A 27,356-nucleotide genomic window follows, 5' to 3' on the forward strand; every position below is an offset into this window, starting at 1 on the left:
GCCTGCATTACTGCATTGCTCTAGCTGGTTTATGTTTTTTGACTGGAGATATTTTGCATGGCACGAGCAGACTTGCTTCGTGGTTGCGCTCAGTGCACCGATGGTCCTCGGGCAGTCTAGGCCTATAGCAGCATAACTAAGGGATGGTTCAGGGTTGCCTGAAGCCAGCCCTAACTATATGCTTTGTCAAAGAGGAAGGTTTTAAGCCTAGCCTTAAAAGTATAGAGAGTGTCTGCCTCCTGAACCCAGCCTGGGAGCTGGTTCCACAGGAGAGGAGCTTGATAGCTAAAGGCTCTGCCTCCCATTCTGCTTTTGGAAACTCTGGGAACCACAAGTAGACCTGCACTCTGAGAGCGAAGTGGTCTATTGGGATAATATGGTACTATGAGGTCTTTAAGGTATGAAGGAGCTTGATTATGAAGGGATTTGTATGTGAGAAGAAGGATTTTAAATTCTATTCTATATTTTACAGGGAGCCAATGAAGAGAAGCCAATATAGGAGAAATATGATCTCTCTTGCTAGTTCCTGTCAGGACTCTGGCTGCGGCATTCTGGATTAATTGGAGGCTTTTTACGGAGATATTGGGACATCCAGATAGTAATGAGTTACAGTAATCTAGCCTTGAGGTAACAAATGCATGGACTAGTTTTTCTGCATCATTTTGAGACAGGATGTTCCTAATTTTGGAAATGTTGCGCAGGTGAAAGAAGGCAGTTCTAAAGATTTGTTTTATGTGTGAGTTAAAGGACATGTCCTGGTCAAAAATAACTCCAAGGTTTTTAAGGGTTTCCAAGGGTTTCAGTCTCTCATACTGGTCACTGGAAGTTCAACATGGCACCTCATGGCAAAGAACTGTCATAGGATCTGAAAAAAAGAATTGTTGCTCTACATAAAGATGGCCTAGGCTATAAAAAGATTGCCAAGACCCAGAAACTGAGCTGCAGCACGGTGGCCAAGACTATACAGTGGTTTAACAGGACAGGTTCCACTCAGAACTGCATGGCTGTCGTCCCAGAAGGAAGCCTCTTCTAAAGATGATGCACAAGAAAGCCCGCAAACAGTTTGCTGAAGACAAGCAGACTAAGGACATGGATTACTGGAACCGTGTCCTGTGGTCTGATGAGACCAAGATAAACTTATTTGGTTCAGATGGTGTCAAGCGTGTCTGGCAGCAACCAGTTGAGGAGTACAAAGAAAAGTGTGTCTTGCCTACAGTCAAGCATGGTGGGGTGGGAATGTCATGGTCTGGGGCTGCATGAGTGCTGCCGGCACTGGGGAGCTACAGCTCATTGAGGGAACCATGAATGCCAAGTATGCACTGTGACATACCGAAGCAGAGCATGATCCCCTCCCTTCGGAGACTGGGCCACAGGGCAGTATTTCAGCATGATAATGACCCCCAAACACACCTCCAAGATGACCACAGCCTTGCTAAAAAAGCTGAGGTAAAGGTGATGGACTGGTCAAGCATGTCTCCAGACCTAAACCCTATTGAGCATCTGGGGGGCATCCTCAAATGGAAGGTGGAGGAGCGCAAGGTCTCTAACATCCACCAGCTCTGTGATGTCATCATGGAGGAGTGGAAGAGGATTCCAGTGGCAACCTGTGAAGCTCTGGTGAACTCCATGCCCAAGAGGGTTATGGCAGTGCTGGAAAATAATGGTGGTCACACAAAATATTGACACTTTGAGCCGAATTTGGACATTTTCACTTAGGGGTGTACTCACTTTTGTTGCCAGCGGTTTAGACATTAATGGCTGTGTGATGAGTTATTTTGAGGAGACAGCAAATTTATACTGTTATACAAGTTCTGTGTGATACTGTATATGCAGAAGTGTCACTGCATATCATATGGATCTGATGTGTTTAGCGTGACCCAACTAACCACTAATTTATTCACAGTGGATGTTGAGAGCCTGAGTGGGTGGTGATTGTTTTCCTCTGAGGAGAATGGACAGCTTAGTTTTACATCACTTTAATGACACAGCTGAAGCTGGAGCCTTGGATAATCCCACAGTTCAGACTGATCCTGTCGTTTCTCTCTTAAGCTTGTTGATGATGTAAGGTTCCACGCGTCAGGCCTGGTGTCAGTCTCTGTACCATACTGTCGTACAATGTGGAAGTGCTGCTCTGATTGTTTACTTCACATGCAGTAAAAGGTCCAGCACTTTGCTCTAATATAGTTACTTCCCACCTCTGTTTTTGTGACTGCCTCCATTTTTTCATACTAAAGTATTTAACTCTATTAGGAAATTGAATGTGCAACAATGCTTTTAAGTGTGAGGATGTGATCAACTGTAGTGGTAACTCAGGTGTCTTTGGAGAGCAGTCTGTTCTAAAATATTTTAATCAAACACGCTAATTTTTATTTCCCCATTCAGGTAATGAGGTAATGAGACGGTTAGCAAGGCAGTTTTTGAAAATCTGAAATGGATCCAGCAAGGAAGTTGCACCTAACAATATACGGACTGAGATAATATAGACATATAGACATGGTTAACCATCTGAGATTTGATCATGCTAATTATACTGTGGTATCCTCTTCTTTAGTCCTGTATCTGGGTATATGGCAGTATATGCCACTACTCTACAGTGCTATGGGACCGTAGCCTGAAATAACTGGATCAGTGGCCGTGCTGCCTTTGTGCAGTTGAACATCCATCATCAAACCTTACACTCTCATTAGAGTAGCTGCTGTAACCTGCAGGCCCTTCACCTTCTCTCCTAATTGGAAATGACTTCAAGTCAAAAAAGATAAAACACCTGAAAACAGAAGATGACCATGACCTCTTGACCAGTATCCATGACAACAGGATGAGTCGGTCTAACTATTGATATCCTCTGTTTCTCTGTTTATAGCACATACCTAAAACTATGTAGGTATAAGAGGAATACACAAATCTCATACTAGATCATCACTGCAGCCTGCCCTGAGACCTGCCTGCATTATTGCATTACTCTAGCTGGTCTATGCTTTTAGACTGGAGATATTTTTGCAGGCTCTTACAGGTTGCCTCTGAAGACCACAGTGTGTACTGCAGTATGCAGAGCCTAATGTTGCAGTGTAGTTGTTCAGATCATCAAAGCCTGTGTGCTGTATGTACTAAAGTCATGCTTATGCCTGTTATCTGCACCACTTTCCAATAAGGCGTCACACTTTAGTAGTGTTTGTTAGATCATCATTATGCTTTCAGTAACATGCATTTTAAAATGGTAGTCCACCTTTGTCGGTGCTGAATAGCTTGCCCAAACTGGCGTATGTGCGCACGCATACTATATGCTGCTTTAAATGAGACGTGCTGCTTTGGAAATTCTGCTGTTTTTTTTTTGTTTTGTTTTGTTTTGTTTTGTTTTTTTGTGCACAACGCGCGCCGTGTCCTGTCCTGTCCTGTCCTGCAGCTGTGCGGACAGATGATGGTACAGCCGCAGCAGCCTTGATAAGCATCCTGTGTCTACGGTCTCACTGAGCACCTGTGAGACGGTCAGCCCCTCCCCTCGGCTCTCCACATGGATGTAATCTCCGACTTGACAACAGGTAAGGTCCCAGACAAAGTGATCTGCCGCGGCGAACAGAGCTCCTGCAGTGCACAGTCTCAAGGTAAGCCCCAGCCAGAGTGCTGGTGAACGCACGTCTTCTTTCTTCTTTCTGTGAATTATGTGGATGACTCAGAGCAGTGTTTGTCGTTTGTAAAGCTGCGGCGTGAGGGCTGTAGCTTTCAGCCAGAGATCAGGCAAAGGGCCGGGGGTTTCTGAGGTTTATTCTGCGTCTAACGTGGATAGTTGTGAGTGAATTAACACATGCAGAATAAGGACTCAGTGATATTGCTCAGCTGTATAGTTCAAGTTTGATGTGAACATTTGATCGGTCGTAGGAGAAAGATCGCAGAGTGATCTTTATCCGGGTGCCGCAGCCAGCTTGGCCCTGGTGGTGGGATGAGTGGCATCGGCCGCTCCGCTCGCACTCTCGTGTTACTGTCAGAGCAGCCCGGACCGCTGTTTGCCACCGTCCTTGTGCTTACAGCAGGTGTTTCTGCGTCACAGTACATACGATATGTGTGTATATATATTTATATAATATATGTATGTATATATATATATATATATATATATATATATATATATATATATATATATATATATATATATGTGTGTGTGTGTGTGTGTATGTGCATGTGCAGGAGGGTCGGATGCAGCAGTGAATGGCCTGTTCTGATCTTACCTACTCTGCCTAATAACACAATGACGCGGGGAAACAAAGAATTACTGCAGGGGAAAACTGGGGAGTGAAGGCTGAGGAATCAGAGCTCATGCTTGTGTGTATGGAGAGTGAAAATTGCATGAATGATGATTAAAAAAACTCATTACCTCTTTTTTTTCTTGTGTTAATCATAGGTTTATATGTATGAACATATTTGTATGAACAGATACCTTTTAGTGGTAGTTCAAACTTTTAGAGTTATTAGTTTAGGCTCTTCTTCAGTGTTTATACCTGTGACAAGGTCAGGTCTCCAGATCAAGAGTTCCTAATCACTTATATAAGTGAAAAGAGGGCCAGAAACCAAACTAGGTAACCTGCTCATTTTGTCCCTAATCCTTCTCAGAACCTTCAGTTTAATTGGATTAGTCATTTTCTCCAATGTTCTGTCCTGATAGGTGTTCAGTATTAAAGCAAAGATAACCATTTTGTTCAGCATAATGTGATCATCAGAGTTGTGCAGTGAGCTATTTCAGAAAATTCTGAATTTGACCATAGTTTTGTAGATTTGTTAAGGATTTAACAAACACAGGTTTTCTGACCAATGCCGAAACTCAAGGTGGCAGATTCTTCATGCTGCTGAGTTTATTTGACCAGTGACTGCTCAGCCCTATTCAGACATCCTCTGCAGCAGTATCTTACCATGTCATTTGACCTTGGTACACACAGGTCATGCTGTGTAGCCTCCTGTGTGCTGGTTCTAACATGGATTAGGGTGCTAACCTTTTGTCAGCCAGACAGAAACTCCGGTCCGTGTCATCTCCTGCGTTCTCTTGCAGACAGTCTGAACAGAAGCACAGCTGCTTCATCATGATACTTCAGTAATCCCAAACGACTTTGTGTTTGTGATGAGGAGGAGGAGGAGGAGAAGGAGGTGGTGGAGGTGGAGGTGGAGGTGGAGGTGGAGGAGGTGGAGGTGGAGGTGGAGGTGGAGGTGGAGGAGGAGGAGTCAGAGGAGGAGTCTGGACAATTAAGCCAGGATTATTACAGCTTTGGTGTGACTGCATGCAGAAGTTACTCCCCCTAAGGAAACAAGGGCAGTGTTAAGTGACTGTTAAGTGATTCACCTGTTCTTATGTGTTTTTTTTCTTTCATTCTGAAAGAGATCCCTGTTGAAGCGTCTGCAGACATGGGTCGTCAGGAGGCCGACTATGTGTGGAAGAAGAACACTGAAAACATCCAGGAGATTTTTGACTTCATGGAGGAGTTGGGATCGTAAGTACATTTAACTCACTATAACATTTATTTACAATAAAGTAAGTTATTTAAGTAATCTTAATTTCCGCTTTAGTTTTTCTGAATATACTGTAGTTTTTCCCCTGTTTTTCTTAGTACCCTTGGGAACATTTTCAACGTTTCAGTGTTATGGAGGGAGAGTACAGGGAAAAATGAAGTTTGAAATGCTGTGGTGTGATTACGGACTCTCAACATGCTGTTGAGTTGGAGGACAGATTATTGGTTTGATTGAATTGACACGAGGAGCCCTACTTTAGCCAGAGCCACAGATAACAAGACGCACTGTCTGTTAAAGGCTTAGTCTGGCCTTTCTGAAGGTGCCTGGCTGTGACCGCAGCTTAGTACTTCATTCACAAAAGAAGTTTCTAAATAACATTTGTTTATTATCATTATTTCAGGCTGAAATGCTTCCCTACAACTCTGACTAAAGTAACAATTTTATAACATGTCCCTCTGCACACTGTGCTATTCTAATTATTGCAAGGTCAGCCTGAGTGGACAGCAGGTCTTCTAGCACAGTGGAGTACTGAGCAAGGGGCTGAAAAACTAATCAGAGGTCAGCAGTAAATAAAAGAGAGCGAGCGAGTGGTACCACAGTGGTTTCAGCATGTTGCTGGAAAACAGAAGTGCTCTGTGCTCTGTGCTCTGTGCTCTGTGCTCTGCGCTCTGCGCTCTGCGCTCTGTGGTCTGTGCTTTGAGCTCTGTGCTCTGTGCCGAGCAGTTTCAGCTAAACACATCAGCTGTAATTGGACTGTGAAGGAGGAGAGGCCCTCCTGAGTACAGTACACCATCTAATACAAGGTCCAATTAGTCAGCGGCAATTTCCTTGAATTCCCCAAAGATCTTGGAAAAACAAAAGTGGGTGAAGATGTGTACAACTGCTTGTGATGTTTATTTCCATGTCATGTGTAAAACACTAGCAATGGATTTCAACACAAAATGATGCTGTGCAGTTTTCAACCAAATTAAACACAAGGAACCAGAAGAGACACACAAAAGTAAGAACTTTCTGTTGAAGATGTCTATAGGGACAGAGAACACATAGAACTGAGTGGTTGAGTTTTTTTTTTTTTTTTTTTTCGTCTTTGATCTTTGAATATAAAAAAAAAAGCATCCAAGCACAGCCTTTCCCAGTGAACGTCATCATACACTATGTAAACAACATCCTAGTGGTTTCCAAATAATCAGGACGCAGCCTCTTCAGGGGTAAGATTAACCCTCAGAATGTCTGTCAGCATGCGGCCATTCATTCTGGTCAGCACTGATGAGTTTTAAGTTTGCAAATTTAGACACTCAAGTTAGCACATCAGTGATTTCTGATTGCCCTCTGTCTTTTTGTAAGAAGGATGATGTCTTTAATGATAAGCGCTTGAGTGATGATTTCTCTTCAGTCACAATAAGCTTCAAGGAGATCCAAGGAAGACAATGAGCTCTGTTAACCCATGGGAAATCAGTTGTGTATCTTAATGTGAAGTACCATGATGATGCTGTGGGAGCCGCTTGTTCCTGTCTGCCTCCCTGAGCTGCCATTAGACAGGCAGTGTGATCTAAATAAGACCCAACATGTTAAATAGGAAATACAACTGAAAAAGTTTGTCCTCCAGTTGTGCCTGGTGAGTTTCTTTAGTGTACATTCTCTCATCTTTCAGAGTCAGGGTCAGCACTTTACAGGAACAGGGCTCTTTCTGCTGTCCTGTGTCTACACACAGCACTTGAGACCTGTCTGAGGATACTTGCTCTGTTTCTAACCTTTGTGCCCAGAGCTTGCAGCCCGCCACTGTTTCCATTGCATCATGGATAAAGGATGTAATCCAACCGATGGAACAACTATTCCCAGACAAAACTGAAGATAGCCTGGGCACACAGAGCAGCACAGGGAACAATAAAGCTCTGACTGTGTGAATGGTTAAGCCTCAGAGAGCTGTAGTAGATCTTAATTGAACCCCTTGGTATGACAGTTTTTGCTTTCTGTTTATTTTAATTCTCCATGAGATTTCCAAGAAGTTTCCATTTCTGTGTGATGTAATAAGGGAAGAATCATACCCATAGCAAATTTACACTGTTGTGAAACAGGAGATATTTTAAAGTCATTATATTAGAGACAATTGTCTGGAATTGTGGATGTGGATGAAATTATTTTTTAATCACCAAATCACTAACAACATATTCAAATTTGAAGCTGTTTTACCTTTGAATTTTTTTTGGCTGTAACTTTGCCAAAACAGCATGCAGAATTTGCAGGACAGTGACTTGCACCAGCATAATTTTCTGATCTGTTTCAGTGATGGAAAACTAATTTTGATCTGAGTTTCTGAATTGAAATTTTTTATACCACATAAATGAGCCAGTAACTAAAGACTAATGGAGGCAAAACTAACACAGATGAACCAGCGCTGGTAAATAAATCTCTTCCAATAAATACTTATGAACAAAGTTGAGCTATGTAAGCAAGCTAAAACTCCCCATCCTCAAGCAGATATTCTGTTAAGGTCCCACTGCTTTATTAACAATGCCCCTTTTCTAATAAGATGCAAGCCTTGTTTCCTCTTAATGTTTAAGACCTGCTGCCTTTTCCTGTTATGTTTCAAAGCAATCAATGATAGTGTCATCACTAATGTGTTATCGATGTGTGTTTGTGTGTTAATGAACAGAGGGGCATTCTCAGAGGTTTACATGGTAAAGGAGAAGAAGACAGGAAAGATGTTCGCCATGAAGTGTGTGAAGAAGAAACAGAAGAGGGACCTCAATCTGGAAAACGAGATTGCTGTGTTGAGAAGGTGATTCCCTGCAGTTGTTGGATGTATGGGCAGCTATCTCATTATTTGCATTTAACTTTTTTTGCTGTGATTTCTTTTAAAATTATGGGAATTCTCTTGTGGGATAGTGAAAACATAATGTAAGTATTTTGTTATTTACCTAAACAGAATCAAGCACGACAATGTTGTGGGGATGGAAGATTTCTATGAAAGTCAGACCCATTATTACCTTGTCATGCAGCTGTGAGTTTTCCACTTGTGATCTTATTATTTAAACGATCAAGTTACCTAATTATAATGTGATTTAAGATCAGCTTTTAATGGTAGTGATTACTTCCTACCAGTGTTTCAGGTGGTGAGCTCTTTGACCGTATACTGGACCGGGGGGTGTACTCGGAGAAGGATGCCAGCAGGGTGATCCAGCAGGTGCTGCAGGCTGTCAACTATCTGCACCAAAATGGCATAGTACATCGTGACCTCAAGGTATGTACAATATAAGAAAGACATACATTTACAGAGGCTGAAACATTATTCACATACAAAGATAGACACATCATGTGATATTTCTGGTTTCTACATTACATTAAAGATAATCAATATACATTACTCACAAAAAGTTAGGGATATTTGACTTTTTCAGAATTTCAGAATGCACCTAAAATGCACTATAACCTTTTCAGCTGAACTTAATTTGACCTTCTCTAAACTTTTGAATGCACATGTCCAACTGTTCAATGTTTCAGTACTTATTGCATAACATGGTGTTCTCTAACAAGGTGATTAACCACAAAAATCACAACAAGTGTCTGATCCATGACCATCGACCACTAAATGTTCTGGTTCAATGACTGTTTGTATTTAAACAGTCCTCTTCATCATGCTGTTCACATTTTGACATCATGAGACCAAGACGACACCTAACAATTGACAAGTTATTGAGACATTGAAATTTTTTGTTGTGGTATACCCACCACTGTTGTTAGCTTTTGTTTCAATAAATTGTTTGAGATGAAGAAATTACCATTGCATACTTCTACTTAAATGCCTTACTTTCATGATATAATATCACTGTAGTATGAACTTTTTACATTTTCCATAAATTTCACCTGAAAGTCGAATATCTCTAACTTTTTGTGAGTAGTGTATATTTGATTACTTTGTACCAAAGCTATAATGTAAACAAGCTAAATTGTGGTTTTAAGGGGACTTATGTGCAGGGTCTTGAACTGGAGCAATTGCTTTCATATTTTATTTTTTATCCCTGAACATAGCCAGGCTAGGTATTCCCTGTTTCCAGTCTTTATGCTAAGCTAATCTGACTATGTGCTGGCTGTAACTTGATATTTAGATTTACTGTATAGACATGCCCACTGTATATGGGCAGCATGGTGGATTAGTGGTTAGCATTGTTGCCTCACAGCAAGAAGGTGCCTGGTTCAAAACATGGCAGGGGCCTTTCAGTGTAGAGTTTGCATGTTATCCCCGTGCTTGAGTGGGTTTGCTCTGAGTACTCCGGGTTCCCCTCACAGTTCAAACACATGTATGTTAGTTTGATTGGTCAAGTGTGTGTGTGGTTGTCTGTCTCTATGTGGACCTGTGATCGACTGGTGACCTGTCCAGGGTGTTGCCCTGCTTTTCACCCAGAGAGAGCTGGGATAGTATCCAGCCGATCCCTGTGAGCCTAATTAGTAATACGCAGGTATAGATGATGGATGGATGAATGGATATATAGATATTGCAGTGGTATTGATTGTCCAAGATGATGACATGTTTTAAAAGTCATTAATAGGTCAGTGTATGGACGTATATGCTGAATCACTTTTGATGGTGCGACATTATTTAGAGCATATCCTGTCTGTCTGTCTGTGTAGCCAGAGAACATCTTGTACTACAGCCAGGATGAAAACTCCAAGATCATGATCAGTGACTTTGGCCTGTCGAAGATGGTCGACAACGGCATCATGTCAACTGCCTGTGGTACTCCAGGATACGTAGGTACGGGTGTCTGTGTAATGACTGATGTATGGATTCTCACTGAGGCCAGGGGCTCAAAATAGGTCAGATAAGACCCCTGGCTGTAATGTACCAGTACCAGTAAATAGGTGATATTTTATACATGTCTTTCTCTGAATACAGACATATGTAAAGTATTCACTGGCCTAGCTTTCATTTTTTTCTCAATCTCAGCTCCTGAAGTTCTGGCACAGAAGCCCTACAGCAAAGCAGTGGACTGCTGGTCTACTGGAGTTATTACCTACATCTTGTAAGTATAAACCATGTTGAATGTGTGCACGTACCAGTAGACACAGATGGAAACTAGAAAGAGTTATTTTAATTATTAGACTACAGTGAATCAGCTCCAAATGTCCCTTTATTAAGTGGCAGGTTATGTTTGTGTTAAGCATTGCACAGTTACCTACATACTGAATAATAATGCAGTGATTGGGCTATAGCACCACGTAGTGAGCATCTGCTATACATACACAATGCTTATACTACCTGGCTGTACTAACATGCACCTTACTGTGGACCAGTTCTTTTTTTCTCAGTATGAAAAGTGTTTGTGTTGCCATTGCAGACTGTGTGGATATCCCCCCTTTTATGAAGAAAGTGAGTCACGACTCTTCTCCAAAATTATGAAGGCACAGTATGAGTTTGACTCACCCTTCTGGGATGACATTTCAGATTCTGGTAATCATAATGAGCATTAGCACAGATATTATGTGCTGGTAACCTAAATCCACTACACAGACCATTACCTTAGCCCTAATGTGACTTTTTTTTACCTGCAGCTAAAGATTTCATACGTAACATGATGCAGAAGAATCCCAACATGAGATACACCACTGAGCAAGCGCTCAGACATCCCTGGTGAGTGTCATTCATCATCCTTGTGTAATTTAGGTGTGGAATATAAGGTGGCATTAGTTTACAGAGATGGATACAGGATTAGCCTTGTCCTGAAATAAATATAAGCATTTTGTTGTGTCATTTAGGATCATTGGAAAGACGGCGCGGAGCCAGGACATCTACTATTCTGTCAGTGTTCAGATCCAAAAGAACTTTGCTAAGTCCAAGTGGAAGGTCAGTCCTTGCTGATTTCTTGATGTAGTAGTCTCATTAAGGAGCCACTCTTATAGTAGATCAATCAGATTCCTACTTAAAGTCTTCCTGATTAAGGACAGTTTAATAAGATGCTGTTCTGTAATTAAGGCCATCTTTGGCTGATGTAGGGCTTTTACTGTCAAGAAAACTAAAGTGCTCTTGATTGTGTGCTTATATTTGCAGTAAAAATTGTTTCTTAGTATGAGACCAAAAACATCTAAAACATCATCATTATAAACAGTTAAAGCAAAGCTATGTGTAGTCAACATGGCTCCTAGAGCTTTTTTCCACTCTTGTCTCTGTTCTTTACAGCAAGCCTACAATGCTGCTGTAGCCATCAACCACTTGAAGAAGCTGCAGCTGGCCCACTCAGAGCTGGTCTTGAGACAGGCCAGCATCCCACATATCAAGGTGGTCGACTTGTCCTCCCCGATCAAAAACCGCAAATGTCTTGATCCAGATAAGCTCGATGCCAAGGTGGCGGAGGTCAACGGGAACATACTTGGGACAAATTACATGCCCCTGCCCACAAGCCATATTGAACTAAAGACCCACAACCACCCACTGAAGGCCAGTCAGAGCCAGTGCAACCCGCATCACACACCCACTATAGCTGAACAGGGCAAGCATGTGTACCACTCTGAGCCTGCCAACCTAAATGGGTTTGTTTCAGCTTTATCGGATACTCTGAATTTTGACTTTGCAATACCACAGCAGGGCTGACACAGACCTTTTGTGTTTGTCTTACAGGTATGTTAAAAATCATAAAACTGTCCAGACTGGAGTTTGCTCAGTCATGTGAAGCCTTCATGAAGTTTACATGGAAAGAAGCATTTTACAAGGTAGGTTTGAGAGAAGCTTTTGCATACGGATAGTAGTAGTATTTGTTCTATAATTACACTTTTATTACATTAGTACATATTCACATGTACATGTACAATTTCTGTGTGTCTGCATGGGATTGCTACTAGTAGCAGGCAGATTCTTTTATTAGCAGTGACATAACATGGGGCTAAATTAAAAAAAAACATCTAAATCTCACTTTTCATGCTTTATCTCACCCTGAGTGTCTTTCTGCCCTCTGCAGGCCAGTGTTGCTGTGCTGCCTCAGCATGAAGCTGTTTCATGGCAGTTGCTCCCTTGGTACTGAGAATGAAAAGTGGTTGAACCTCTGTCAGACCTGAATGGTCCATACAGCCTTTCTGGGGTATTTTATTTTGGAAAGTGTGTCTGTGAAGCTTCCTGAGCCCCACAGGAGCACAGAAACACACACTACTCACACATTCAATTTAATTCACAGACACAGGGTAGACTTCAGTTAAACAGGACAGTATTTCAAAGGATTGACATTGTTAAGGAGATATGAAACTTGCTACTGTGCTCTACTTGAATACCCATTTCATTCTTGGGGAAGCAGTCCTTGAAGGCTTTATATGAAGATTTCTGGTTTATAGAATTGTCATTATACTGTATATAATTTAAGACACAATGCAATAAAAATAATTAATGTACTTCATCATGTATAAGGCATTATCATATAACCAACCTGTATTTGTAGGCACAATAGAATAGTGGCAAAACTGCATGCATACTTCTTCACATCAGCCATACTGTAATTACTATTATTATGTAAAGTTCTCTTCTTTTTATGACAATTTTGCATTCTGTTTAACATTTTCTAAAGTATTTGCTTAAAAAAGTAATGACAATATATAAGCAAAGATAATATATGTTCAAACCGGCATATCTTGAAAAGTGAAAATGCCACAAGTATATCCATGATTTGCCAATGAATAGCTCTCCATATGCCATTATTAATTCTGGTCAGTCTGCTTTTTGTCTGTTGTTTGTCAGCTGTATGTGGCTTGTTTGTGTATAAAGCCATTATTCCTATATGCTCATAAATAAAGCATGTGCACACTCTACATTCATTGAATGTAATTTTATGTCTTGACTCACTTGACTTTTTGCATTACATCACCCATGCATTACATCACCCATGTAATAATCAAAGCACAAAATGGCAAAACCAATTTTCATGGTAAGGCAGTAGCAAAATTATATTTGTCTATTACCTGTTGCCACTATGGCACAGAACACTTCTGTTTACAAAATGAGTTTAAACAATGTTCTGTGACTACAACTTTTTATGAATAATATTTAAGGGTATTTTCCGACTGTAATACTAGGAGTAATTCCTGAAGATGATTGATGTTTAATGCAAACTGCAAAAATACAAATGCATATGCCAAGCTAGAATGCAACTCTTTGATATTACAAAGCCTTATTTTCAGTTTTTCTCCTTCAACTAAATATCTGACTACATTTTGCTGACTCATTACTGAAATTAAAATATTGAAAATATAATTATTTGCTGGTAACCTAACTCTTGTACCTGATTCTGTGACCTGAGCAGGTAACCTTAATGAAACTAATCTTCAAATCAATTACCAGACTGTACTTCTTTAGTAGATTAGATGACACATCAGCTGAGGATTACAAAGAGCAGTGTATTTAGAGCAGCAGGTTTCAGACAGAGTAAATTACAATAATCCAGCATGTCCTTGGAACCAAGTTCAAACCGAAAGCTCCAGCATCAACAAAAATATGAGTCATATGTTGCAGATTCTGACTAATGTTCTGAAATGTATGTTTCCCTGCCCTGCATTATACCCGAGTTTTTGCTAAGATGTAGATCATCTAATTTTAAAACAAATAAACAATAAAGCCCTTAGAACATTTCAAATCACTTGTCAACTTAAAACTCCATTTTCTATAAGCACTCTAAAAATTCAGTGTATGCTTATACTTTGTGAGCTCCTATAGAAAGAGCTTCATATCTACATACATCATAAAAACTCCTCACCCCTTAACACCACGTGGTTAATCTCCCAAAATGTGCTGAAATATGCCTGTGGAGATTCTCAGTTGTCCAGGTGAGGTTATCTAGAGGCTGAGTCATGGCAACTGGACTTCTAGTTTTTAGGTCAAGACGTTTCACTACTCAGCCGAGTAGCTTCATCAGTCTAAGAGAAAGCTAATATGGAAACTCCAAACTCTTTTAGACTTATGAATCTACTTGGATGAGCAGTGAAATGTTTCAACACAACATGGTTAATTTTGTCAGTATAGAGAAAGATGGGCCATTCACTCAGAAGAAGTCAGAAAAATGGGGCAAAGGTTTCCAAACAGTCTCAACCTTTTCCCAGCAGTAGCAAACAGAAGTGGCCAGACTCCAAACGGAGTGGCTCAAAGAACACTGACAGTGTAATTACAGTGATAATGTCAGCAATGCTGGTGCAAAGCCTGGGCTCCAAAACGGGGGGAAAGGTTATTTTTGAATTTAACTACATTTCATAACGGCTCATCAAAAATTCAGATGTTGATCACTAATCAAAAGAGTCAAGAATAATAGAGCGATTATGCCAGAAGTGTAACATGAGCAGGACAGTATTTTCTAGCTTATGTGTTTTAATAGTGTAGCTATTTTAATGTATTTCACTGTTTATTTGTTGGCTTGTTTATTTATTTTATGTTGATGTTGCAATTGTGGCTGTCATAGAATATGTTACCAAAATTATGTCATCATTTAAAAAAAAAACATATATATGACTTCATGGTTGGTCAGTTGGTAAAACAACAGTGTTCACAAATCTACAACCCTACAACCCAGACTGATGCGAATCTCATTAGTTGTGCAGATTAACAAAGACTTGGACATAATGAAATGTGGACTTCATGTTGGGGCTGGAAGAAAGTCAACGTAACACCAAAGTCATTACCAGTCATCCTGAAGTGGACATATGTGTTTGTTTTGAGCCCACACCACACCACTTCTCTCCATCTCTAGTATCTCCAGTCCACTGAACCCCAGTCCGTGTGTGTGAATGGGCCCTTTCAGTACATAGAAATGCATGTAGGTAGAAAGTGTGGCATAGCACGGTAGTGTGCCATGAAGCAAATCCAGGTGTGCCATGAGATTTTGTGACAGCCACGTGTAATTTTGTCTACCCCTTTGTTTACAAGGAGCACAGAGAGGAGTCTGCAAGGAAAAGGGAAATCTATTATCCAAAACTCTGACAGTACAACAATGTAGTTGTAGAAAGAACTGTATGTTCAGTAGGACTGATAAATAAATATCTTTTCCTTCATAGAACTATTAGTAGGGTGTTGATTGTAAGTTGTTGTAATATTATTATTTAGGACAGAAATAATATTTTTGTGTAATTTCCATGACAAAGTATAATATGACTTAACTTTCACATGAGGCCCCAGGAGTAAAAATAATTCATAGCCTATAGCAATCGAAGTAGAGGATCAAACAGGATTATTTGTTTGGGTGTCAAACGTATATCTTCTGGTGTTCAGATGTTGACACAACGTGCAGACGCTCCGTGACGTCGTCCAGTTGTCATTTACACTGCATGCTGCTGACACGTCTCTCTGTGGCAAAGATCAGACACATTTCACAACCCACTTGCCTGATTTCGCTCCCTCCACTCCCGCGGAGAGGGAAACGGGTCAAAGAGCGGAGAGTTTCAAACCAGACGTAGACACACGTTTACCCCCCGCTGCGTCACAGCTCCACGGTCAGACAGCACGGCTGGAGGGGGATTCTGGCGAATCATATCTTCCAGTGCACCCTGTCGGTGATCAATAAAGGGTATTCCATGTGTAGACGGGACATGGCTGTCCCGTGTACTTCCATTGTGTGTGTCCACTGTTTCACGTGCTGGGATTGGACAGTATTCAAGCTCTCTCGGTAAGATCAGTGTGCGTGGTGGCAACAAAGCGTTCACGGTGTTCAGTGTACAGTAACATCTTTATCTGGAATAAAATGATTCATTGAAATAGATAGATAGATAGATAGATAGATAGATAGATAGATAGATAGATAGATAGATAGAGGGACGGACGGGCGGGCGGCCGGACAGAGACAGACAGACAGATAGATAGATAGATAGATAGATAGATAGATAGATAGATAGATAGATAGATAGATAAATGGATGGATGGATGGGCGGACGGACGGACGGGCGGACGGACAGGCAGGCAGGCAGACAGACTGACTGACTGACAGAGACAGACAGACAGACAGACGGGTGGGTGGGTGGACGGACGGACGGGCGGACGGACGGGAGGACCGACAGACAGACAGACAGACAGACAGACAGACAGACATAGATAGATAGATAGATAGATAGATAGATAGATAGATAGATAGATAGATAGATAGATAGATAGATAGATAGATAGATAGATAGATATATCACATGTAGGCTACTGTTTCACCTTCAGAGAATATTTGCTCCTTGTCCTAAAAACTCGTGCCCTTTTACCCAAACAGCTTCTAATCTCCAAAAGCAATTGCATTGCAAGCAGTCTCATGAATATGGATTTTGTCACCATTGGGGGAGTTGACCTGACGTGCCTTTAAATTGCTGGTCCTCTGGGCTCTCTGGCTGCGAGTGCCTGACTGGGCTGAACATTGAGAAAGAAGTCAGGTTTTAGTGGTGTAGCTGCTTTAAAGTGAGTATCAGTGGCTGTATTCTGTGTGCTTAGAAAAAATGACTCATGTTGTTCTTGGACAATCTTCTTTAACAAAACGTCTGAGTGCATGCTCTCTGTTTTCTTTAACAGAGTGAAACAACCCAGATGGCAACCATGGGCGAGCTCGTCCCTTTTGTGAAGGAGATGCTGAGCCAGAGGCCCAGCCGCAGCTTGCTGAAGATCTACATGCTCGGCTCCACTCTGGCGGTGCTCGGAGCGGTTGGTGGACTGGTGGAAATGATTTTCCTGCCGTTCGTGGAGCAGGAGGCGACTGAGGACGAACCAACAGTGCTCATCGTGGAGAGAGAGAAGGTGATGAAGTCAAACGCTACTTCGGTTCGCCCTGAAGCGGTGGACTTGCTGGGGACAGTAGAGCTCGAGGCCGAGGCCAAGGCCAAATATCTGGGGAGTGCTAGAAGAAGAAGCTCCACCAACCGCCTACATGCTTCGTGAAGAAACTCTCCTCCCCTGATGAACTGGCCCCTTTTTGCACTCTATCTTTTATTGGCCCTACGTGTTGACTGGAACAAAGAGATGTGTGGCAACAGGACAAACTGCAGGGAGCAGTAATGACTAGCTGCTGGACGGCAGATATACTTGCATATGTGATGTGGTGAATGTGTTGGTATAAATTGAATATGTGTGATTCACTTTATTTTGCACTCAAATAAACCTATTTTTCTGCTAGCACCTGGGTCTGCGAATGTTTTAACTATTTCATTTCCCCATCGGGGAAATAAAAGCAACTTTTTCAGCCTAAAAGCAGCCTATTTCACTTGTTTTTTTCCATACCTTAAATTCTCCATTTCGCTAACAGGACATATGAGTAACAGGACACCAACCAGTCTTATGTGTGTAGAGGTTTAGCGGGTTATTGTGGAGCTGCCTGATGTCTTCACCGGGTAATTTAATGAAGGTAAACACAGCGGTGGGTGGTGCGTAATGGCACTGCGTCCTGTTGTCATTGATGACTGGAGAGATTTACTGAACTGAAGGACAGGCCGTGCTTCACAGCAGCTCTGGACAACAGAAACTGCAAAATACTCACACTAATTTAGCGGCAAATTCACATTATTTTAGCGGTGATCCCACTTTAACACGTTGTATTGATTCCTATTTAAACGCACCTTTTGACTCTACAAACCTTCATCAACAGAGCCGTGTCGTCGGACATTAAGTCATTATTTTTATTTTATTTATGTATTTATTTTTATTTATCCTGCTGGTAAAACGAAAGCAAAAAATTCTATTCTCCACCTCCCCTGCTGTGGGTCCATGTGTAGCTGGTGTAATATTACATGTAAAAACTAGAGGGCGTCATTAAATATTGAGTTTTAATTTCAACATCCGGTCAGGTGACGGGAAGTAATGTCACAAAATCGCAGTGTTTATTAACCGCGGCTAAACCGTCGCTGGTTAAATACGGTTGTTGACACTATAAATTAATTTAATCCATCTGGCACTGCTCAAATAGTTGCGGATGGCGGATCCTGCGGTGGCATCCGGAGGTTCCCTGACCTCAGGGGGGGTAAGTAAAGGGCTGCACCTCCGCCATGAGCAGGACGGATGTAGCGGTAGCGATAGTGTGTAGTTAGCAGTCAGACCACGCACTCAGATGTTTTAACAATGTGCTCAAATGTTTAAAGAACTAATGGAGTTACTGTTAAGTCCAGTACGGAACTGCCGTATGTAGTTATAGTCCGTAAAGTAAGCCGTTCATCTTTTATATGTGCAAATACGAATGAATGGACACTAGCAAAGTTTGGTAATTGTATTATCTACATTTGCTGCCGGTTGTGAGTATGTTGCTGTAACGTTACCGAGTCTAACAGCGTGGAGAAAGGTTTTATCAACTTGTTTAGTCAACAGGAAATTCTGTCCAAACCATAAAATAAGATGTATGGATTGTAAAGTAGGTTTTATAGTGTAGATACTCAAGAGTAACGTTACACATCATCGAATTTGGGTCGACACAGCTTTGCACAATTTTGTCAGTCTTTTAACAGCTACATTTTCTCACTATACAATTCCATGTATGTTATTTCATGTTTTTACTGTCTACGGTATTAGGTGAATAGTAAAAAAACAAGGGAAAGCCATTCAAAAACAACGTGTCCAAGTTTTTGGCTGCTGCTGTGATTGTCTGTGGAATATTTTGGAGTTTAGACAGTTGATTAGACATCACTGAAAACTGGGAAACTAGTTAGTTCAAGTTTCTAGTTAGATGATGTCTCATGCTACGGTGAGCCCATTACCTGATGGACTTACTGATGTGTTTTCTCACAGTACTTGAAGTGTGTGCATGTGTTGTTTTTTCTTTTTTTTCCAGCGTGGGAGTGGTGGCAAAGCAGCTTCCAGTCCAGCAGAAAACTACCACCTGGCCCGACGTCGCACCCTGCAGGTTGTTGTCAGCGCCCTCCTGACTGAGTGTGGTTTTGAGAGTGCAGAGAAGGCGGCAGTGGAGACACTCACTGAGATGATGCAGAGCTGTACGTATGAGCCCTGACATATAGTATCCATCTACTGAGGACATGCCAATGTTTGGTTCACAGAGCTGTACCAAAAATAATAATAAAAAAAAAAACATCACATAACCTTTATCCAGTACTGCATGCTTCATTCAACAAACATTTCCAGCTAATTTGCATTCATCAGTGGGTTTCTGACTCATTTGTGACTACTGCAAACCCCATTTTGATCTCATCATCTGTGCCCCATTCATTTGTTACATTTGCTAAATGCTGTGGTAAATTAAAGACCCCCCCCCCCTTTTTTTTTTTTCTATTTTCAGATATAACTGAAATCGGCCGCTGTGCTAAATCATATTGTGAACACACAGCCAGAAGCATCCCTACACTGTCAGATACAGTGATTACACTCATTGAAATGGGTAATGAATTGGAAACAGATGAATTAAACATTGTGTCCACATTATATCAGTGACATAATTTAATCTGTTCATATCTCTGCTTCAGGCTTCAATGTTGACACGCTGCCTGTGTATGCCAAAAGATCACAGAGGATGGTTATAACTGCCCGTGAGTAGATCCTTTACCCTCTTACATTTTGTAAACTTCAGAAATTTACTGATAATGGTTATATCATTTACTATATTGATTTGTAAATGTTAACTGAAAAATGAATTGCTTTTTTCTTTGATTTCAGCTCCAGTGACAAACCCACCTGTGACTCCCAAAGCACTGTCAGCTGGACAGAAACGCACACATCCGTCCCACATACCGAGCCACTTCCCAGAGTTCCCTGACCCTCACACCTACATCAAAACACCAGTGAGTCAGATCCTTTCTTTATCAAGATCCTCATAGAGACTGTCTGTGGAAATAAAATCTAATCCATTTGAATCCAAGTGAACACTGCAATCAGGGTATCAGCCTTCATTCTGTGAAACAAAGCCAATAGACCAGTGAAGTGTTTTTTTTTTCTGTGTGCAGACATTCAGAGAGCCTGTGTCAGACTATCAAGTGGTGAGAGAGAAGGCAGCAACTCAGAGGAGAGACGTGGAGCGAGCTCTAACACGCTTCATGGCAAAGACCGGAGAAACTCAGAGCCTCTTTAAAGATGACATCAGTGCCTTCCCATGTGAGCAAATCTACTAAGCTGACCTGTATTTAAAAGATTGGTTGTAATTGCTGATGTGCTGTTTGAAGCATGTTGTAGTTGAATGTGTTCTAACCTCTGCAATTGTGCTGTCAGTGATTGCAGCACGGCCCAGCGCCATCCCATATCTCAGTGCCCTCCTGCCCTCAGAACTGGAACTGCAGACTCTAGAGGAGACAGACTCCTCAGAGCAGGATGACCAGACAGACAGTGAGAATGCTGCAGGCAACATCATCACTGTAAGTTTTCATTGGCTGGAGCCTGCACATTGTCTGATACAGTCAGACTTCACGTTCTCACACTCAGTTCCTGGATTTCCCAACTAACTTTAACATACAAAATGTCAGGAGTATACTTTGTCAAGAGAACTGGGAACCTGTAAGAATTACATTTTCAGATGGAATTATGCATATTAACAAAACGATTTCTGTAGGGATTAAAATTTTTTTTAGACTTTTCAAACCCACAGAGTACAATACCTAACAGCTAATCTGACCAAAGTTTGAAAGATATCATTGTAAATCAGTAGGAATCATATAGTCTAAAATGATTTACTAAGCATATCATTTTATTGATATTTATACTGAATTGTCCTTCCTTTGCAGCTACATGTAAAAATAATTCATAACATCATCCATTAACCATGAAACATGGTCTGGGCTTGGAGAAGCAGCAGAACATAGATAAGTTTGCCTGACGCATTAAGGATAAAATAAATAAGGTTCGCATAAGGCCTGTTTTTTTAGGGAACTAAAATTAGTTATTTTTCAGAGAGATAGCTCATCTATAGAACTCTGTGATCCTGTTTTTCATTATCTCTGAATAGCAGCAGTTTTAACATGTCTTTGAGGAGTGCACAAGCACTGCAGTGCTGAGGTTATTACTGTGTGGAGTGACAGAGGCAGAAAATTTGTTACAAATCAGCAGGCACTAGTCCAGTTGAAAGTTTCCTGTAGTTTACAGCATCTTACTGTAAGACCTTCAGTATTTAGCTTTGGCAAAAACGTTTGCGCTTTTCCAGTGCATGTGATAAATCTTTGGTACAGGTACACATTACAAATCCCAGTTTCCTGCAGGTGATTTTCTTTGAAACAGGAGCAGACCTTTTTGAGAATTTCAGGAAACACCAGACCACTATTCCCAGCCTTCAGTGATATAAATATTTATAAATAGGTTTTTGTATATTTTATATGGGCTTTTCCACCAAATCCAAACTAAATGGTGCTCCTGGGGGCCTACTGGAGACTGAGATAAGGTTATATATGTCTTACTTTGTCCAACCAACTAGGCACAAAGAGAATCCATTTACTGGATTCTGAGTTGTGTTGTATCAAAAAAAATACATATTTCCTAAACTGTCAAACTATTCCATTAAGTGGGGTTTGAGGATATAGTCAATTGCACTATTGCTTACTCAGGGTATCTGCAGGTTTCTAAGAGCTAGATTTAAGACTTTTTAAGACCTTTTTAATACCACGCAGAATGAAATTTAAGACCAATTTTGTAGAAATAAAATATAACATCACACAATAAAACCAATTACCATAACACTGTTTATTGATATAAACTGTTTACACACCGTTTGATTTATTGAGTAAAACAAAAATAAAATGCCAGGTGGTTTCCGACAGGTTTCCACAGCCGCTTTGTCTTATTCACACCGCATGTGGGTCTCCAAAGCTTTCATACCCATTGTTCCGAGTTTTACATTTTTTTGCACAGCCTGCACCGGACCTCGAACACGTCGCCACTAACTGGACTTAACCACGGCGCAAAATTAGGGTTTTGTAACCAATTGTCATTAAATTTACATTTACCCATGGTAAAAGACTAAAAACTTTCCCACAGTTCACGCAGCTGCCGGAAAGCATGTGTTAAATGAACTCCACTCAAACGCGTATTTTAGTTGGTTCCGCCTATTTCTTTCTGCATAACAAATACGCGAAAGGATTTCAAATTGATTTCAAGATGAAAATAAAATCTTCTTTATGGGGTCTGTTAAGACCTTTGAAACGCGAATTTAAGACATTTTAATGCTAATTAAGGCCTTAGTTTTATAATATGGAATTTAAGACTTTTTAAGGATCCGCGGACACCCTGTTACTTCTTTCGTTACTGCCTCTCTTGTTTAGGATGACCCTGGAGCTGACAAGGAGAACTCCATGCTTCCTCCCACTGGTGTTGTTCCCTCCACAAAGGCCAGCGAGGACAACATCATCGACAACCCATACCTCCGGCCGGTCAAAAAACCCAAAGTAAGACGGAAGAAATGAGTTGGGACCCACTTTAAAACTACAGACTCATGTTTGCCGCAGTGGTTGATGCTTTCAGCATCCACAGAGAGGAGCAGAACTCGGTCCCCTGTACTGCTGGGACCAGTACTGCTGATGACTTTGGCATACTGACTTCTATTGAAGACAACTTGTTTCTGTTAACTGTTAATTTTTACAGCAAGCACTCACCTTTTGTAAGGAACATCGTAGTGTAATACACAGAGACAATAATCCACTCATTTTGTAAATAAAGAAAAATATGTTTGTTTTTAAACACTGGGATAAACAATGTTTTGACATTCATTTTAGTTCAACATGTAAAACTGTTCTTGCCACAGTTTTGCTGAGAGAAACAGTTAAGGGAAATAAGACTGACAAATTGATGGGTGATGGGTTTTCATCCACCAGTTTCAGAGTTAATAATACAAACTCAGGTAGGCCACTCTGGTCCTCTGCTTCAGGAACTCCTTTTCATTGTTTAGCTGAAGAAACAGAACAAAGGAGCATTATAGGTTCTAATAAGAACTCCCTTTTACTGAAAAAATTGAGTTCAGGTAAAGCTGCTTTACATTCAGTAGTGGAATAAAATAGGCTTTGCTTTTACCCACTTTCACCCTGAGTGACTTCTTCTCCAGCTGAGGCAGGCTGGACCAGTCTGGGCTCCCAAAGCGCATTGGCCAACTCACTTTCCTGTTTGTCACTATGTTGTGAGCATAGGTCCCGGGGCTGCAACATAAAATAACATTTGTCAGCTTCGTTCAGCGCTGTTAAACTGGAGTGGTGTGTTTGAGTGTGTCTGTCTCACCCTGGGCTCGCCTCAGCTGAAGATGACATGCTTTTAAACCTCTTTGCAGTTGAGTTGAAAGGTGTCTTGCCAGTAGGGGGGATTCTGGACTGGCTTTGATCGTTCTGGTACTGCTGCGGTGAAGGAGTCAGGTTCTGGTGATAAAATATTATAAAGAGATCATTTCATTACATGTTATTCTAGTAAATCAGTATTGCACTTACATGGAGTTGTGTGACTCAAGATACAGATTTTAAAAAAAGGATTAAACCTTATTTATAAGCAGGCGGAAAAAATGTGTTCAGCCTCTGATTTGCATTTTGGGAATTTCTGACACCAACAATTTCTGGCAATTAGTGAAAAGAACTAAACACACCACAGCTGGCAATTACCTCAAATTAGAATCCAATATTACTCCTTGCTACTTACATTTACAGTTATTAGACTCCTACTTATTTGCTTATTGATTCAGCTAATTTTAAAAGGGGTTGCAGTATCCACTGTATATGACTTTGTTTGGTAACAAACTGCTGCAAACATGAAACAACAAAAGCAGCTAACTTATCACTGGAACAAACCAGACAAGAAGGTAAGATAAACTTTATTCATCCCCAAAGGGAAATTCAAGTAGACTTGTAGTTAATTAGTAAGTTAGTAGTGAGAATAGCCAGTTGTCATCAGCCACTGGCTAAGGAGCTTCTCTGTTCCATCAGAATGTTGTGAAAGGGATGGTCAGTGTATTGCAGGATGGCATCTACCTTTTTCTGTGAGCATCTCTCCACCCCAGGTTCCAGTGAGTCTAGCCTCATTCTTGTCACTGAACCAGCTTTTTGCACCAGTTTGTCCAGCCGCCTTGCATCCTTCTGCTTTATGCTGCCTGCCTAGCAGACTGCAGCATAAAACAGCAAACTTGCTACCATAGTTTGCAGGAAGATGCTGCAAATGTTTTACCAAACATCTAAGGACCTAAGCTACCTTTGGAGGTAAAGTCGTCCCTGCCGTTTTTTTAATATTGTACATCTGTGTTAAGTGACAACTTATTATCCAGCTGGATGCCTAGATATTTGTATGTTGACTGAATGAGGAGGGGCTTTGGACCTTCACAAATCCACTGGCATCTACTTAGTTTTAGAGGTGTTCAATAGGAGGCAGTTTTTGTGACACTGTCACTGAAGGATTTTATCAGGCCCCTGTACTCATCTTCCTGTCCATTCCTGATACATGCAACAAATCACAGTATCATCAGAATGTGGAAACACACAGAATTGTACATGAAGTCTGCTGTGTACAGTGCGTATCGGAATGGAGACAAAACAGTCCCCTGTGGAGCCCCTGCTCTGCTCAAAACTCTACCAGAGATGCAGTTCCTCAGCCTGATGAACTGTGGCTGTTCTGTCCCTTTACGCTTTGTGCTCTGAGGATGATTGGTTAGATGGTACTGAATGCACTTTAAAAAATATCAAAGAACATAATCCTCACATAACTTTCAGGTTCTTCAATGATGTAACAAAATACAGTGACGCATGTAAAGGGCAGAATAATCCACTATGTCCACCAATATGTTATCTCTAAACAAACTGCAGGGGATATATTGCATGTTTAACCTCTATTGCATGTTTAGCGTCTCAGTAGGCAGAGAATCATCCTCTCCAGGACCTTCATAATATAGGATGTGAGAACCACTGTCCTGTAGTCATTTAGTTCAGCCAGACACTTTACTTTAGGAACTGGAATAATACAAGATGTTTTCCACAGAGCTGGGACCCTCCCCAACTGTAAACTCAAGTTGAAGATCCTCTGTAGAGGTTTACACAGTTGGGCAGCACAGTCCTTAAGCAGTCTTGGACATTTATCAGCTGGGCCAGCTGCCTTCTCATAACAGTCTTTGTAACTCCACCCGAACACTTGTTACTATGACAGATGCACAAGGGTGTGGAGATGCACACAGATTGAGGACAAGGAGGAGGAGATGAAGGAGGAAACTGAGGAAGAATGAGGGGGCATGGCTGGACAGGCTGGGACAGAAAGTACATTTCCAGTAGTGTACATTCTTCCCCCCACAGTATTATCCATAAGTGTTTAAGCAAAATAGAACAGTAATTGCCAAAAAATATATCAAAACAGAGTGAAAATTTTCAGGATCTACAAGGCAAATTCAGATAAACTAATATATAAATACTTGTAGCTATGAATAAAGAGTGTTTGTCTTGTTCTTCACATTGCTGCAGTACATACAGTACTATGTAAAGTTCTATCCATCCATTTTCTATACCCACTTATTCCTTAACCAGGGCCACAGGGATCTGCTGGAGCCTATCCCAGCTCTCTTTCAGGTGGAAGGCAGGGTTACACCCTGAACAAGTCACCAGTCAATCACAGGGTCACATACAGACAAACAACCAAACACACTCACACTCACTCCTATGGGCAATTTAGAGTCACCAATCAACCTGACATGCATGTTTTTGGACTGTGGGAGGAAACCGGAGTAGTGTGCAAAGTTTTAGGGACTATATTTAGACACACTATACTATATTTAGTTTTGCTGATTTCATTAATTTTTCTCTTTTTCTGTTTACTGTATTTTGCGATTCAGTACCGTTAACTGATAAATTTACTATTTGTGATATGAATTTGCAAAGCATCCTCACTTTACTTTTAGTGGTGAATACTCTTGCACATTACTGGATATCTACTTTCAAACTGTATACCATTAACATGAGAGTCAATGGCATTGGAAATAACCTTCATGACATCTTTTTTTTTTTCAAACTTGTGTTGAGCCATTCTGGCAGCAGGCTGAGGTCTAGTCCCTCTGAATAGCTAACCTGTATCATGTCAAATCGGTGGAATGCGTGCGAAAGTCTGTTTTATTCTATTAATGTAAAGTTTAATTTCAGTACATGGACGGGTTAACTTACCCTGATACAAGGCAGAAAACGTGCTGCCGTCCTGGCAGAAAGACCAAGGCCTCTCTTACTCACAGGTCTCGTCTGTAAGTCGTACAGTATGGTGCCAAACTGTGAGGGAAATGTAAAGAATTAACGCTAGTTAAGCAGTTAAAGGACACGACGACGGTCTGAAACATACCAAACTCTGTATCAAAGGCCTAACTAGGACTAATTATTCTGCAGACACACCTCGTGGTTGTCATAGCAGCCAGGACCGACATGTGGAGCTGTGTGTCGTGACATTTGATGTACCAGTCGGTTAGGTGCATAATGGAGGGGAAAGAGTTTCCTCTCCTGACAACTGCCAAAAAACACTCGCTGATCAGGTGCTGTTGACATTTGTGGAAAACACAGCTATGCAAATCACGGAAACTGAGCGGAAAAGAAAAGTTATGCTAGCAATCGGCGTCGTCTTAACCTGACATAACAGTCGTACTGTTTTGACTCGTAACAATGGCAACCGAGTTGGTATATTAATTATGCCATTTTACATTTTCTAATTCATATTAAATATTACTTATACTCTTATCTTTCCAGTAAAATATTAAATTGCATAACGCTTACAATAAAGCCGCCTAGATGACCTGAAAGATTTTAAGTGCTCCTGGTATCTCTTCGGCAGCCAATGTCAGCAGTGTTGCCAAGTCGCCAGTAAGGAAAGTAGCTATTGGTTGTCCTAAAAGTCGCTAGAAGTCGTCAAATGACGCCATCGCGTAATTTGCATAATTCTCATGACTCATGCATGTAATTGTTATGGACGCTTTTGCCAACTTCAGAAATGGAAAGTAAGAGACAATTGTGATTCTTTATAAGAAATAAGGGACAGA

The 27,356-nt window shown here is 41.0% G+C and overlaps 4 protein-coding genes across 9 annotated transcripts; 3 read left to right on the forward strand and 1 right to left on the reverse strand.

Annotated features, from left to right (window-relative positions):
- The first annotated feature begins 3,508 nt into the window (after positions 1-3,508).
- On the forward strand, positions 3,509-13,278 carry camk1gb (calcium/calmodulin-dependent protein kinase IGb). Of its 2 annotated transcripts, XM_026332642.2 has the most exons (13): positions 3,509-3,599; positions 5,360-5,471; positions 8,144-8,269; positions 8,417-8,491; positions 8,593-8,731; positions 10,120-10,243; positions 10,436-10,511; positions 10,827-10,939; positions 11,041-11,119; positions 11,245-11,332; positions 11,666-12,015; positions 12,104-12,195; positions 12,441-13,278. In XM_026332642.2, exons 1-12 carry the CDS (start codon positions 3,509-3,511, stop codon positions 12,153-12,155), a joined length of 1,425 nt encoding a protein of 474 aa, XP_026188427.1. In that variant the 3' UTR covers positions 12,156-12,195; positions 12,441-13,278. The 2 variants fall into 2 exon arrangements, 1 of the variants encoding a protein (XP_026188427.1); XR_003297261.2 differs by lacking the exons at positions 3,509-3,599; positions 5,360-5,471 and adding an exon at positions 7,779-7,888 and having other exon boundaries at positions 11,666-12,195.
- Positions 13,279-15,977: 2,699 nt separating this feature from the next.
- g0s2 (G0/G1 switch 2) lies at positions 15,978-17,591 on the forward strand. Of its 2 annotated transcripts, none has more exons than XM_026332813.1 (3): positions 15,978-16,115; positions 16,701-16,882; positions 16,994-17,591. In XM_026332813.1, the coding sequence occupies exon 3, from the start codon at positions 17,009-17,011 to the stop codon at positions 17,354-17,356; it is 348 nt and encodes a 115-aa protein (XP_026188598.1). In that variant the 5' UTR covers positions 15,978-16,115; positions 16,701-16,882; positions 16,994-17,008; the 3' UTR covers positions 17,357-17,591. The 2 variants fall into 2 exon arrangements, with proteins under 2 accessions (XP_026188598.1, XP_026188597.1); XM_026332812.1 differs by having other exon boundaries at positions 15,979-16,115; positions 16,991-17,591.
- Positions 17,592-18,263: 672 nt separating this feature from the next.
- Positions 18,264-23,068, forward strand: taf8 (TAF8 RNA polymerase II, TATA box binding protein (TBP)-associated factor). Its single transcript, XM_026333581.1, has 8 exons — positions 18,264-18,431; positions 19,233-19,392; positions 19,695-19,793; positions 19,879-19,941; positions 20,069-20,193; positions 20,356-20,503; positions 20,618-20,760; positions 22,654-23,068. Exons 1-8 carry the CDS (start codon positions 18,384-18,386, stop codon positions 22,792-22,794), a joined length of 927 nt encoding a protein of 308 aa, XP_026189366.1. The 5' UTR covers positions 18,264-18,383; the 3' UTR covers positions 22,795-23,068.
- LOC113146227 (protein pitchfork) lies at positions 23,039-27,179 on the reverse strand. Of its 4 annotated transcripts, none has more exons than XM_026333585.1 (6): positions 27,094-27,179; positions 26,719-26,830; positions 26,500-26,598; positions 23,600-23,733; positions 23,403-23,520; positions 23,039-23,276 (listed from the first exon to the last, which is right to left on the reverse strand). In XM_026333585.1, exons 2-6 carry the CDS (start codon positions 26,770-26,772, stop codon positions 23,211-23,213), a joined length of 471 nt encoding a protein of 156 aa, XP_026189370.1. In that variant the 5' UTR covers positions 26,773-26,830; positions 27,094-27,179; the 3' UTR covers positions 23,039-23,210. The 4 variants fall into 4 exon arrangements, with proteins under 4 accessions (XP_026189370.1, XP_026189369.1, XP_026189368.1 ...); XM_026333584.1 differs by having other exon boundaries at positions 26,719-26,858; positions 27,094-27,174; XM_026333583.1 differs by having other exon boundaries at positions 26,719-26,901; positions 27,094-27,174.
- Between the last annotated feature and the right edge of the window lie 177 nt (positions 27,180-27,356).

The sequence above is a fragment of the Mastacembelus armatus genome, chromosome 7 (genome assembly GCF_900324485.2).
Source record: "Mastacembelus armatus chromosome 7, fMasArm1.2, whole genome shotgun sequence".
In the NCBI taxonomy this organism is placed as follows: Eukaryota; Metazoa; Chordata; class Actinopteri; order Synbranchiformes; family Mastacembelidae; genus Mastacembelus; species Mastacembelus armatus.

Bases quoted from the DNA above. Each gene is read 5' to 3' on its own strand.
- g0s2 (XM_026332813.1), top strand. From the start codon at position 17,009: ATGGCAACCATGGGCGAGCTCGTCCCTTTTGTGAAGGAGATGCTGAGC.
- taf8 (XM_026333581.1), top strand. From the start codon at position 18,384: ATGGCGGATCCTGCGGTGGCATCCGGAGGTTCCCTGACCTCAGGGGGG. The intron at 20,194-20,355 runs GTGAGTCAGATC...TTCTGTGTGCAG, and splicing joins ACACCTACATCAAAACACCA to ACATTCAGAGAGCCTGTGTC. The intron at 20,761-22,653 runs GTAAGTTTTCAT...TCTCTTGTTTAG, and splicing joins CTGCAGGCAACATCATCACT to GATGACCCTGGAGCTGACAA.
- camk1gb (XM_026332642.2), top strand. From the start codon at position 3,509: ATGGATGTAATCTCCGACTTGACAACAGGTAAGGTCCCAGACAAAGTG. The intron at 8,270-8,416 runs GTGATTCCCTGC...TTACCTAAACAG, and splicing joins GAGATTGCTGTGTTGAGAAG to AATCAAGCACGACAATGTTG. The intron at 10,512-10,826 runs GTAAGTATAAAC...TTGCCATTGCAG, and splicing joins GGAGTTATTACCTACATCTT to ACTGTGTGGATATCCCCCCT.
- LOC113146227 (XM_026333583.1), bottom strand. From the start codon at position 26,868: ATGTCAACAGCACCTGATCAGCGAGTGTTTTTTGGCAGTTGTCAGGAG. The intron at 26,599-26,718 runs GTGTGTCTGCAG...TTTCCCTCACAG, and splicing joins GCTGCTATGACAACCACGAG to TTTGGCACCATACTGTACGA. The intron at 23,277-23,402 runs GTGGGTAAAAGC...CTGTTTCTTCAG, and splicing joins AGAAGTCACTCAGGGTGAAA to CTAAACAATGAAAAGGAGTT.